The sequence below is a fragment of the Pinus tabuliformis genome, chromosome 5_1 (assembly GCF_031772625.1).
Source record: "Pinus tabuliformis cultivar Carrire ecotype Pingquan chromosome 5_1, CPIR1, whole genome shotgun sequence".
NCBI lineage: Eukaryota > Viridiplantae > Streptophyta > Pinopsida > Pinales > Pinaceae > Pinus > Pinus tabuliformis.
Genome location: NC_142305.1, coordinates 490,693,747 through 490,707,851, shown reverse-complemented (window position 1 = coordinate 490,707,851; position 14,105 = coordinate 490,693,747). Strand labels below are relative to the sequence as shown.

The window sequence follows — 14,105 nt, the reverse complement described above, 5'->3', positions numbered from 1 at the left end:
TGTTGAGCAGATCAGTGGGTTGCTACAGAGTGAGTAGAGAACAAAGTGTTTCATGCACTGTGATGAGTGACTATTGTTGAGCAAATCAGTGGGCTATTTCAGAATGAGCAGAGTGAGCAGAGAGCAAAGTTGATATCACGCAGAGTGGTTGCCAATTACAGAGAACATTGAGTTCCTTATTGAGTGTGGGTTGGAGCCTGCATTCAAGAAGTCAGTGCTTCCATCTCTAGTGGGTGCTTGAGAAGAATTGGGGGTTGGTGCATTCTGCAAGTTGGTGCTTGCATAAATCCAAGAAGCTACAAGTTAGTGCTCGCAACAAATCCGTGAAGTTGGTGCTTCACATGGTGCTTCTGGTAAGTTGGACAGGGATCTACAAAAGGAGGGAGTTGGTTCTTCCTACTAGTGGGTGCTAGTGAAAAAAATCAAAGGGAGTTGGTGCTTCCTGTGATTGGTGGCTCACAAAACAGATTGATGTAATAGAATAAATGCTCCCATTTTACATACTAACAACAACAAGCTTTGGTGGTTTTTTCCCGAAAGGATTTCCACGTAAAACCTTGTGTCTCATGTGTATGATGATCATGGTGTGTGCTTGTATGTTGATTTTATATTGCTGGCACATGATATGTTGTTGGTTATATGGATAGTTGCCAAGTTTAAATAAGAAAAGTAAATTGCCATAAAAAGTTAAAAATTAGCCTTAACACTGATTCACCCCCCTCTCAGTGTTAACTTTGTTTCCAACAATTACACCAGTGTTTAGGTCGGAGACCAAGGCAAAACCCCACAAGGGGGGGAACCCAAACTCAACTCTTCTTATTACTTGATTTATATCGAGAGTTCAGCAGAAAGAGATCCAATGAGATGTAATACATCAAGTCACTTATGGCCTACAACATATGCTTGCCCAACAAGCTCAATCCGTGCTACTGTCAGTATGCTTGCCCAGCAAGCTCAATTACTGACACTTTATCCAGATGTCATTGTTATCATCGATGCATCCTCGATCTAGTCATCCTTGGTTCAGTCACCTTCTGTTCAATCAACTATAACAAGTGATCCAGTCATAACTGGTTTAAGTCCAACATTTATTTCCTGTAGCATAATAGATTGTTGTCTTCCATAGCAATATATGTTAGGACCATATATCCTTGTATACATCATAGTTTCCACAATGTAGTATTCCAATTGTAAAGATTGTCATTTGTAACTTATATGGCACATATCATTATAACTCTGGATGACAGACTATAGACTCATCACATACAAACTAAATGCATCTTACAACAGGGCAAAAGGGTTTGTCATACTTATGTTATAACTGTGACTTTGCGACAGTCATTTTGTAGCTAACGTTATTCAACAGTAATAGCCTAAAGTAGTCCTTGGACTACTTGGAAACTCTTCATATTATAACAATTGATTACATACCTTGGTCTTCTCGGATAGGATGCCCAAGAAATCTTCTAGGACTCCAGACATGCAGCAAGGACTTAAATTTTGGGCAAAATATGTAATATTGTGCATGCACGATATTCACTCAATCGGTAAGCAAATAGCTTATTAGGGCAGCCAGAATTGGATCGAAGTATACAACACTAGACATGCAAAAGGAACTGAACTTTTGAATAAATATGTAATATTGCACGTGAACAACATCCACTCAATTGGTAAACAAACAAAAAATATTAGGGAAACCAGAACTGGATCTAAGTACAGAACTCCCAGCTCTTCTGGCTCTTGACTTTGCAACCATAGCTTGTCATCTTTACTGGTAGTTTCACACTGCCAAGCCATTTACACAGATACACCTACGCTAATAGAGATAACTAACCTATTATTCTCCCTTTTGTAGGTGATCTGCAAGTGCTGAAGTTCTTCAGTTTCTGATAAATCCAAAATGGAAAGCATACTTTCTCTGGCTGAATCAAAATCATAGCCAGATGTTTGGTTCTTTAAGTTCCTCAGTTTCTGAGTCTGAAATAGAATCTACAATATCATCTGATTGAAGTTTCTGAGTCTGAAATAGAATCTACAAGATCATCTGATTGAGAACCCATATCATCATCATCATCATAGAATTCTGAATCATCTTCTTCAGTTTCTGGTGCAGAATCTGAGAAAAAATCATCAGTGTCAATGCTCGATTTGTACCCTGCAGAAGTTACTCTCTCATCTCCATAATCAGCTGTTCCATAAGTGCAGGCAGCATCACCTCCAGTATTATCAACCAAATTCAGTTTGGCATTGGAACCTTGCTTGGAAAGTTTGGTTCTAGCAGTCTGATCCCCTGGCTTGCCATACAAGGCAGCATGTTTGTAGTAATCTTCGAGTTCTTTCTCCAATACTGAAATAAAGTGCTTTGCTGACTCAAGGGACTGTTCGAACCTATACTTTTCCAAAGCCTGCATACAATTCAGGTCAGCATTAGTTTTGAGGCAACCAATCTGATCTGATCCCTACAAACAAAAGAGAAATGAACGCAACTAGCAGCAACAAAGGAAACTAACAAACCTAACATCAACTCACTTCTTGAGGAAGAGGACAAAAACAATAATACAAGTAACAAAAGGAAAACATCAAACTGAAGGCTGCAAAAACATTACAGTCAGAAAGGGTTACAATTCACTGGAAGCAGTCAAGATGTTAGACGTGATATGTAAGGGAAGCTGATCAAAAGCAAGCATTAATTGGCACATAGAAGTTTCATAATCCATCATACACACGCTCTGACTCTTAAATTTCCCTAAATAGTGAAACATAATGTAAGAAAGAACCCCTAAACTCCATTGTAAGTTCAATCGTATTTGTCTATTTATTATTGTTTGACAAAAACATCCTTTAAGAAAATGAGAATAAGGCTGACATAATGACTGTTACCCACCACCAGTGGATGACACGCATGGAAGAAATTTTCTCCTGGATTGTCTTCAGCCAGCAGCCCCTTGCAGCGCTTAGATAGCTCAATGTGCCATCATCTCGGCCACCTAAGGCAGCCATTATGTGCCCTCACCCATTCTGTCATGATCGTATGTTTGAAAATGGGCCTTTCAAATCTGAAGGTATGGCTTTTCATTATGTAATTGGCTATTTCTGCTTATTATGGACACTATTGGACATGGATTAGTGGGGGGATACGGCAGAATGGGCTTGGTCTGTACTCTTGTCCCTTTTTTCCAAATTGGTGGTTAGTCTTGTAACCTAGTCCCGTGGGATCTCCTCTATTGGTTACTAGCTTTAGGAATGGCATTACATGGGAAACCCCGATTTTGGTTGTGTGGCCCCGCTTCCCGACACCACATACATCACCCCCCTCAGCTTATTATAGCCCATTTCCACATATTTTCCATCCGGGTCCATATTTGTCCATGGGGTCCACAAGGAGTTAGCCTCCCCCCTCCCCTTATCCACACTTTGGGTCGGGCTTGGAATGATGCCCAGGATGTTGATGCAGCTAGAAAGAAAGTAAAAAGCATAATTTGGCCATTCTCAACAAGAAATGTACCATAAAATGCAAAAAGATGGTCGGGACATTCAAATTTAGCACGTGGGCAAAAGCCAACATGAGCTCTAACCCCTATCATTATCGTCATCACCTTGGCTCTCAAGGCCCCTTATATGACCCATGCATGATTGTCCCAACCCCTAGTGGACAATGAAATGCCCAACCTTAAGGGGGTAATCACTGTTATATCTTACACATCATGCTCTCAATCCCTACAGCCCCAAGCAATTATAAAAAGAAAAATCAATAAAACACAAAAGGCAGATGAAGAAGGGTGGAAAAACAAAAGTCAGGGTAACTCATGTACCCAGATTGCTCCCTCCTTCATCCATAAACCAATGTGTGGGCTTCTCTCACTATTGCTACCCTTGTACCATGGCATGTGGCTTGGAGCCTCCCCTAATGCCCCCAATCCATTCCATCATTATGACACATGACACCTGCCATTTGAGGGATGTACCATGGACCTTCCACTCCCTTGGAGGCTGAAACCACCTAATAGGTTCCTTGATTAACCTCTTTCTGCACCTAGGGACACTGGTACATTCTAAAGCCTATTATAGAAGGGCATGCCACTCTGAAGGGTCCACTTGGTTCCATGATTTGTAAGCTCATTTACTCAATTGCACTAATGAAATGTTGTGCTAGAATGTGAGGAGACGCATTGGATCTTATACAGGATTGCAAGTGGGTCTTCATCTTGGGGTTTGGTCTCACTATATGGGGTCCAAGCCCTCCAAAGGATCTTAAAGGGACTTGCAAGGTGAGCGTTAAGAGCCATGGACCTCCAATATAGCAAAGAGCAAATAGCCACGCCATGGGATCCTTTAGCACCATTCATTGTTTGCTCGTGTCCCATTTATTCGATGATGATGATACACGTAGACCACCTTGCCCAGCCGACTACACACTTGCACCACACTCTTGGCAAGTGATCCAGGACCCAGATGGGGTTTTGTCTCACCTAGGGAGACAAGGGAGGGCTTGCATCATTGTTTTAGCCCTTAAAGATGGAGCACGAGCTTGTTCTTCAGTTGGAGACCCATGAGGATGTTCTTTGTGCCCCCACAAACACTTGGAGCACCAAATGTCATTTGGTTGGAGATCAAGGGGCCACCCCCTTCATCATTGATATTAGAGCCCTCCTATTCATTATGGCACATGAGGGACTTCATTTGGCCTTCCAACGGCTCTTCTAGCTACTTATCTATCATTTTGGCCCTCTTGAGAGGCTAATTATTCCTATTGTGGAGCTATTTGGTGGGCTTGTCACCAAAGTGTTGTTATTTTCACATTATTTTATTATTAGGGGCATCATTAGGCCCAATTAGGCCATTCAAATCATCGTAGTAAACACCAAAATCAGTGACCAGACTGGTCCACCTAATAAACCGGGTTTCAAACCAGACCAGGTCAAACTGGAACTAGTTAGATCTCAATGAACCGGTTTAATAAAAAAAAATGAAATAATTAATTTTTAATGAAAAAAACTATTTTTAAGATTTAAATAAATGATTCCAAACCAATAGAGACAAATTATGCAAATTTTGTTCATCTATGTACCATGTAAAGGTGAATATATCAAAATGGCACAAAGTGCAATACATATCATCGACAAAATACATAAGCAAGCTATAAAGTCTAAAAAATGCTACAAGCTATGGGGCCATTGGCCTACTATAAGTTTAGACTCTACAGGTACATATCAGTGATCGACATGATCAAACTCATCACCACTACTAGACGTAGGATCATCAACAAGAGCTACATAAACATCATCTGCATGAGAGTCTGAGGATGCCTTAGCCTCATCTACAACCTCAGTAGTAGCACCAATAACAATAGAAGTGGACCTAATGGAAGAACGAGTTGGTCGAGTTGCACAACAAGTGCCTTCAATTGGTTGTTTGCCTTTGCTTGACGCAGCTACTAATTTTGGTTCCGATGGCACTATCAAATATACATTGGGATCAACCCCCCCACCCCCTAACGCCATGTCAATATAAAAATCAACATCAAACTCAAGATCTTCATACTCCTCTAGCCATTCTGATGTTGGTGAAATATCATCCAACACAATGGTATCTAGATCAAGTCTTATATTCATCATTTGGTTGTGCCTTAGTTGAAGGTTGTACTGCACAAAGACAAAATCATTTAACCATTTTTGTTCCAAATAGTTTCTCTTGTTCGTGTGTATGCGCTCAAAAACAGACCAATTGCGCTCACAACCTGAAGCACTGCAAGTTTGGCTAAGGACTCTAACTGCAAACTTTTGTAATTGAGGACATTGGCCGCCAAATGACTCCCACCAATGTGCTGCAAAGAAAAAGACATTAATTAGTAACTTAGTTCATTTCATTACTTATTTACAAGTATTTACAAACAGTTTGAATTGTAAATTTGTAAATAATTGAACTTTAAAAGAAAAACAAATTGGAATTGCTTACCTGGTTGATCCACATCTCTTGCCATCTTTGCCAAGTTTTTGCCAAAGGTACATGTTGCCATACTGAAAAGATTAAGTTGTGTATGCATTTTCCATTGGTCAAAATGGTTAGGGACCATGCGCTCCAAGCAATTATACAATCCATCTCTGATCTCCCCAACCTGCAGATCTCCTAGCCAAGCTTTATAATGATACTTTGGGTTCAAAAAATAACCAGTTGCATGTATAGGATGATGGAGTTGATTGTTCCATCTATTATCAACGATCTCCCAAATACGCCCATATTTAGTTAATTTATCATTATAAGTTGCTCATATCTGCTACTTTGCATTATTCATAGCCTCATAGATGTAGCCCATGACCAATTTTTCCTCATCCAAATTTGTAGCACCTTAACAAGGGACTCAGTAATTTTCACAATCTCTGCAAACCGTTTCCAAAAATAATTGTCAAAAACTTTCTTTTTGGTGTCTTTGTCATCTTGCCTACGAGCCCACCGAGATGAAGTCCAATCATCAAAAGCAAACATTTACTGCAAGTTTTTTTGTTGAGAATTGAGACATTGCAACGTAAGGAAATGAGTTGCAAATCTCGTAATTGTAGGCCTATCAAGTCTTTTCCCCCAGTGTTTTTCCTCATTAGGCTCAATACCTATGAGTGGTTTTAGATGTATTTTGTAATGCACTTGGCATGCTCTACAAACTTTTTTACCCACTCCACTTTGCCTATGTCCTCAAGCATGAGGCCTATGCAATGTGTAGCACATGGAGTCCAAGATATGGTCTTATATTTGGACTCTAGCATCTTTCCAACAAGAACATAGTTTGAGGCATTATCTATGATGACCTACACAACATCCTGCTCCCCCACTTGCTGAATAATGTCATCCAAAAGCTCAAATAGAAGGTTTGCATCCTTCACCTTATCAGATGCTTCATTTGATCTCAAAAACATGGTTCCTTGAGGGCAAGAAACAAGGAAATTAATGATAGTGTGGTTCTTTCCATCGACCCATCCATCTGACATGATGGAACAACCTGTTTTGAGCCATGACTCTCTAAACTTAGCCAATTACTCATCAATTGAACAAATCCTTTCTTGCAAAAGAGCTCCCCTCAAGTCATGCACAGTAGGGCCTTTGAAGCCCTTTCCTGCAACTATAACAGAGTCCCACATAGCTTGGTAATAAGGTGAGCGGGCAACATTAAATGGGATATCTACATCATACCACCATCTAGCAATGTATTGAAAAGAAGATTATTTTCATTGTTTTTTCCAATGGTCCTCCAAAGTGGGTTGACGTTGAGTTAGACTTGGTTGGGAGGAAGTGGGATTAGCAGTGGTAGTGGTAGCCGAGGATGAGAAATAACTCAAGATGTTCATCCTCTTTGTTCCTTTAGATTGTTGGCCATGATGATAAGACCCAAGAACAGGAGGAACATAGTGAAAGGGGTCATTTATGGAAGGGATAGAAGAGGAGTCTTGAATTTCAAAATCATCATACCCACTTTCTTTCATGGCTTGTAAAATTTCCTTCTTCCTTGCAATTTCTTCTTAGATAGCCTTCTCCCTAGCCTTATTCTCCTCAAACCTCTCAAACTTAGCAAGATTTTGCCCTAATAAGACCTAACACTTCCTTTGGTGCAGCACATGGCTTTACTTGGCCTCTTATCCCAGCCAAGTGATGTTTCAACCTGGGAATACCCCCACCTCTAATAGATTTATTGCAAAATTTGCATATCATTTTTCCATCAATCACATCACAATGAGCTCATGCAGTGTCCTTGGCTTTTTGAGGCATGGTGGCTAGAAATATTTGAAATTTGCAAAGAAATATACCAATTAAAAAAATTTGTAGTGAAGAAAAATGGAAAACCCAAGATAAATTTGGAAAAAAAAATGGGGCATATTTAGCCTACAAAATTTGATAGCATAGAACTAGAGATTTGATAGCAATGTAGCATAGAACACATTAAAAAAATTAAATACATGGACAGCAGTGAAATATGATTTTTTTCAAGTGAAAATCCTTACCTGGAAATGAAAACTACCTTCCTTAGCCTCCTCTTGAAGATGCCAACTCTACTAGCAGCTCCAAACTATCTCCAAAATAGCTCCAAGTCCAACTGCAAGCCTCCAAGATGACTACTAAAACAAAAATTCAACTCTCCAAGCTCCCAATGAAACTCACAAAAACTCCAAATGAGATGTGTGAGGTAAATGAGAGGGGAGACCTTTTATTATTGGCTTGGAGGGGTTGTTTCTGGAGGAAAACAACCCTTAGTTTCCCTCCAAACCATCTCATAAGCCTCCAAGAAAGCGTACAGTGGGCACGCGGCCGACGTGGCAATGAACCGGCAGGATTATGATGGAATTGACCGGTTTACCCATAAACCGACTAGTTTCGTCATAAACCGATCGGTTAGGCCCAGTTTTTCTAAAGAAAGGTGAAAGAGGGGTTCTGATCGGGTTTTTTGCGCGGTTGGCCAGTTTGACTAGTTTCCGGTTCAGAATAGATGGTTTTTAATACTATGATTCAAATCCATTAGAGGATCATATAAATTAAAGAGGTTCATTTTATCTATCATCATCACTTGGATTTGGGATATATCTCTCTAAAGAATTTGGACATGCAATTTGTGGAATGATTTGGATGATTCAATGCATTTTGATGTGTGGAATGTTTTCGCTATCTCTCTTGGAGCTTCTCTTTGGCAACTTTGTGGATGGATATACTCTTCTTTGTCTAGTAAGTGCAATATGATGCTATATTTTTGTCTTAATATGTGTCTAATGCATGGAATCATTTTCTTATGCTGAGATAATGTGCCCTAATTAATGCGAATTAATGGAATAATTGAAGCTATTGAAAATTTTTGCATGTGTTACTCATTGAACAAAGAATAAATGAATGTTCCTAGAGGATAACATATTTGCATCCTTGAAAATCCATAACCTTTGTCATCGAAGTATAAAAGTCTAAAGTTGTTGTGTAGCTGCATCTATTGTTACTGAAGTTACTTTTTTAGGCCTCCTCGAAGAACGAAGTTCCTAAATCTTGATCATTTTGACTCCAATCTTCCTAATAGTCAGGCATTGGTCCTAGATCCTTGATGATCAACCCTAAAGCCATTTTTCTTTCCTTCTAAATTTATGCCCTAACACTAAAAGGCTAGCTAGGCCTAAAGCAAATTGTATTAAAGGCATTTCCTAGGGGTGCAAAGCGGTACACTACTATGTCGTCCTTTCCTCTAGCTGCCCTCAAAGTCGCAAGCAATTATCGTGGCTAGTTTGAGAGAAATCTCAAGCCCTAGCACCAAGACCGTTTCTATCCTTCACCTTCTTGGTTAGTGGCATTTTCTAGGGTCATTTGTGTTAGAAAATCAGAAAGGCAGTAAATATTTTCTTGATCTTGATAATTACTTGTGATTTTTCTTATTATTTAGATTATTTATATCTTCTTTCTTTAGTTCATCAAGCAATTACCAAAAGTAGCAGCACATAAAACAAGAGACACCAGATGTAGGCACATGCCAGGGAAAAAACCCCCTCGAGGGGAAAACCCAGTCAAGGTAATTCTTCCTTTCAATAGTATTCTTTGAGACTCTTCACCTTAGACCAAGACCAGACCTTCCCTCCACACCATGTCAGCCTCCCAGAATTTCTACCTCTTCTTAGTAACTTCGACTATGCAACAACTTACGGCAACTAGCAGCTTCTGGCAGCAGCCCAACTTGCAAGACTTCGATCTCCCAATCCAGAGCACGAAACAGAGAGAGACCACCACCAAAATTTTGATTTTCCTTGTCTCCTTAGACTCACCCAAACTCGCATTCACTTCGGCTTCCCAGCGATAGACTTTCCACCTTTTCCCAGCTACAAGAGAACTTTGCACTTCTACCCAACAACAAGAGAATTCAAAATTGCTGAGAGTGTGATGCTCCGAATGAATTCGATGAACTTCCTTTTATAGGCTCCATCTGGGGTCGAATAGGGACCTTAAGCCAACTTGATATTCTCTTAGGACGACATGGTGTTGGGATTAAATAATTTACATTTGACTCAATACTTAACCTTTTTACATGATTCAAAAGCCCAAGAAGGGTCTCTTTAAATGTACAATAATTTTATGGACTCGGAATAAATCCTAAAAGTCCTCAATGGGGACTTCGACCTAAAACATGGTGACCCAAGCATGAAACCCACGCTTTAATAAGTCACAATAATAATAATAATAATAATTTTCTTTATTCTTTTGACAAGTACATTACATAATGACTCAAGTACATTATTGAAGACTGAACATAGTTACATTTTCCAACAATTTTCTCTCAAAAACTCATTGGAAGTTCACCTCTCATTGACCCTTCTTCTCATCCTTGCTTGACCTTGTCATATTATTGATGATCATCCTTAACCCTAGGCCTTGCTTGGATCCCCTAGGTCTCTCTTCTGGTCCCAAAACCTTTGCATGCTTGTTATCTCACAAAACCCTAAGAGAGATCCTATTATTTCTTTAGGAAGCCTTGATCTAGGCATTTTTACCTTGTTGATTTATCCTTTCACCTAGGTCTTAGCCTCCTACCAATAAGTCTTTCTTGGAAAGTCTTTCTTGGACAGCCCTTCTTTTGCTTCTTAAGCAAACAACCATCATTTAAGCCTCTCCCTTGAATGGGCTTTGGAAATCACCTCATACCTAGTCATTGACCTTAATATTCTAGTGATTTCCTTTATACCAGGACTCCTCCCATCGTTGAAAGTCTGTAAAGAGCAGGGGACATTGACTGAGGTGACAGTGGGTCATGGTCTCATTGTTGCCATTTCGCCTAGTAGTTGTCCTTTAGGAACCCCTCCTAGAACCTCTGCCAGATTGTGTGGTAACAATGACAACTGTTCATTTACAAAGAGGGAGCCACATTAATAGGTTTCTATCCCTTTGAGGTGATATTTGATGTTAATTTTATTGAAATTTTAACAAAACATAAGTTGCACTTGCATTAAGAAAGAGACATTTTTGGTCTCAACATTATTATACAAAAGATATCATCACATCCCTATACAAATTTTGAAATGGCATACTTAGAAGCAGAGCAATCCAAAGAAGAAGCAAGGAGTTTGTTTTCAAAATATTGCGATGACATTGTCAAGCGTCCTCGTGAGCAAATCCTGGAATTTGAAACAATGCATAGTTGGAGAAAAAGGATCCAAAAAGGATGCCAACATGACTCTCTAACTTTCTTACAATATCCTTTGACTTGAGACTGAAAATGCAAGCACTCAGTAACAAAATGAACTCTTCGCTCACCGTCATTATACATTAGTTTTTTCATCCATGAATAGTAGCCACTAAAAAGAACTATTAAAATTATATAGCGGGTCACTAATTCCCTCTACCTCCTCACTTCTACACCCCTAAAATATTTTTACTAATCTATGGTTCTAAAGCTTTAAATACTAAAAATATAATGTAATCTATATGACTAGTTGCACACAAAAATAATAGTTCGATTTTTATAAAGGTGTTCCCTTGTTTTCTTTCAGTCAACATTAACCAATAGCCAACTAGTCTATCATCAGTGGGGATGATAAATCCCTCAAATTCTTGTTCTAGGGAAGATCACATGTAATTGTGCAAGGAAATAATCTGCATGTTCATTGCTTCTTTCCAACTTGAGGTTTTCCATCAACTGCTTGGCAATGACTATGACAAAAGTGGCATATAATAGGAACATGCCCAAAAAGACAAAGAAACCATTCATTAGAGAACATTATAATGTCGACAATTCGCACAAGTGAAGTACTGGGATTGTGGTCTCTTGACAAGCAATCTTGCTGATAAGAAATTTTTTCCAAACAAAACCTCATGGGATCCCCCTCTCTTCCCCAAAATATTTAAATTTACGGCGACTCAATGACCAACCACAATAGTGCTAGCAACACTGAGGGACTCAATATATTTGATCTGTGACCTATGGCCTCCCGATTGATCTTGCTGATGACAACTTTGAAATAGTGTGTAATGTCCTATTCGAATTAATTGTCCAAGGAAAGACGTAGTAGCCTATTTAACCCCATAGGCTATAGTCATTCAAAAAGGGGAATTATTATTTGATATTACAAAGGTAACATTAGATAATAAAGATTAAATTGAGGCAAATGAAGGGAAACTTGCAAGTCACTCAAATTTGAATTTACGAGAGAAAATCCCTAAAGAGAAATTATAAAAGGAAGGGAGGAGAGTAATTATGATTACCATGGTTTGTTATTCTTTTTTATTTTTGGTTGACGCTATTGAAGGGCTTTAAGACCCATTTTTCTTACTGGTTTTCGTGGTGATCTGAAATGCGGAGAATTAGATCGTACTTTCTCTTCTTGGCAAGAATAATTAAATGGTGTTTCATGCAACTTTGTTAATTAGTTGTTCATTATGGATGACTTCATCACATGTGAAATTAACTGTAAAGAACTTTAAACAAAAGTTACACAATTCAACAAGATAGAGAACACCAATGTTGATTATGGAGTTCACCCCTCCTAGGCTACGTCTCTGAGCCCTGCGCAAAAGGCTAGGTTGCTTGTATTTCAGTGCAAAAAGAGGTACATGACAATCACTGACACAGTTGCGGCTATTTCCTCAAATTGGAAATGGTCTAGTGCAGAGAGCTCTCGCAACTTTACATAGACTTTCTTCAAGTGACTTACTCAAATTCAGCAAAATAAAAGAGTCTTAGAATGCATACTCGAACCTCTACTGAAAACAAGCAAACATTAATAGCAACGAGAATACAAATCAAACCTCCCTCAACTTGACATAGGAGTCAAATTGTCTCTGTACTAAAATATGGAGTTTTGGCCGCTTCATTCACCGAAAGAACCCTGTCAATGTCTCCAGAGCACCTTGAAACCCTTATCTAGGCTTTTGAATCACTCCATTTGGTTTCCGTATGACTCCAGAAAGCCCAAAACTAATTGGCTCATAACTTCAAGTTTCTCGATGCCCTGATCTGGCGCAATGGTTCTCTACCTTCTACACTCAAATCGGAACTTCAACTCTTGAAATCAAATTGAGTCTATTGCACTCTCTGCTCAACATCTGAATACAAGTCTCAAAATCACTCTCATGCCTTTTACATGAGCATAAGGATGAATTTATAGTCTCCTAAGGTTCACTCGAACTCCCTCAAGCTAAGATAGGCATGTATGTGTTGCATTGAATGTAGAATGCCTCGGTCTTGTCACCTTGTGACACTTAGGCAAGTGGTTACATGGTTATTTAATTAAAATAGCACAAAACTACAACGAAAACCCATAATTGCACCTTAGGATAAAATAATCTCGTTGGCGATCAGGTAACAGCGCGTAAAAGTGACATGTGAATAGTCGGTTGATGCGGTCTTGTCTCAAGCCGCTACCTTGCAGATTAGGCCCGACAGTTCCGACTACCAAAGCGGTCAATCCCACTGCATGTGACAACTGTGCAATGGTTCGCTACTACGGTTATCATAACTACACTCCAACTGCGCAATTCCGATGCGGTTAACTGCAAACCTATTCACATGTTCACAAACCTTCGACACTTACAACCTCCATGCGATCAGTTCCAATGCTACGGTTAACTGCTATCTTGGCGTTCACATGGACACTCTGACACAGTTCCGCTGCAGTTATCCCTGCGCAGTTAACTGTGTTACATTTGTCTTTGTTTTAGTATAAGGTCCGAAATGGGTTTTGCAACATAGGTTTATGTAGCATGCACTTCAAACATTAGGACTTAGGCTTGTGTAGTTTAGGTTTATAAACTTAGGTTTTTAGATCTTAGCTTAGGATTTAAACCTTTTACATCACCATCATAAAAAAGCCCCATTACAAAAATATTGTCACATTATGACATCAAACTAGACCATTTCCACCATGAAGAAGTAACCAACACCGGACACTAAAGAACACTGGCGAAGCTGACAAAACTGTAGTTGAACTGGACTTCTTGCACAAACTTTCAATCTGCAAATGTGCACTTGAGATAGGATTCGTCTTGATGCCACGTGTCAAGCGATGGAAATACCATGTGACCAGCCAGGCCTCTTTTGCACCTGCTTCATGAACTTTGACGGATGATTTGTCCATCATGCGGAGTCCAAATGAGAAACCGTA

The 14,105-nt window shown here is 39.4% G+C and overlaps 1 protein-coding gene across 4 annotated transcripts in view; it reads right to left on the bottom strand.

Moving 5' to 3' along the window:
• The window catches only part of LOC149165628 (CRM-domain containing factor CFM3A, chloroplastic/mitochondrial-like), a 149,479-nt gene that overhangs the window by 41,561 nt on the left and 93,813 nt on the right, over positions 1–14,105 (bottom strand). For 3 of the 4 annotated variants that reach the window (XM_089432333.1, XM_089432334.1, XM_089432335.1), the window contains exon 4: positions 1,668–2,405. In XM_089432333.1, coding sequence (XP_089288459.1) covers positions 1,998–2,405 — 408 coding nt within the window. In that variant the 3' untranslated portion in view covers positions 1,668–1,997. Of the gene's footprint in view, positions 1–1,667; positions 2,406–14,105 lie in introns of those variants that run through there. The other variant, XR_016260759.1, reaches the window with a different exon arrangement.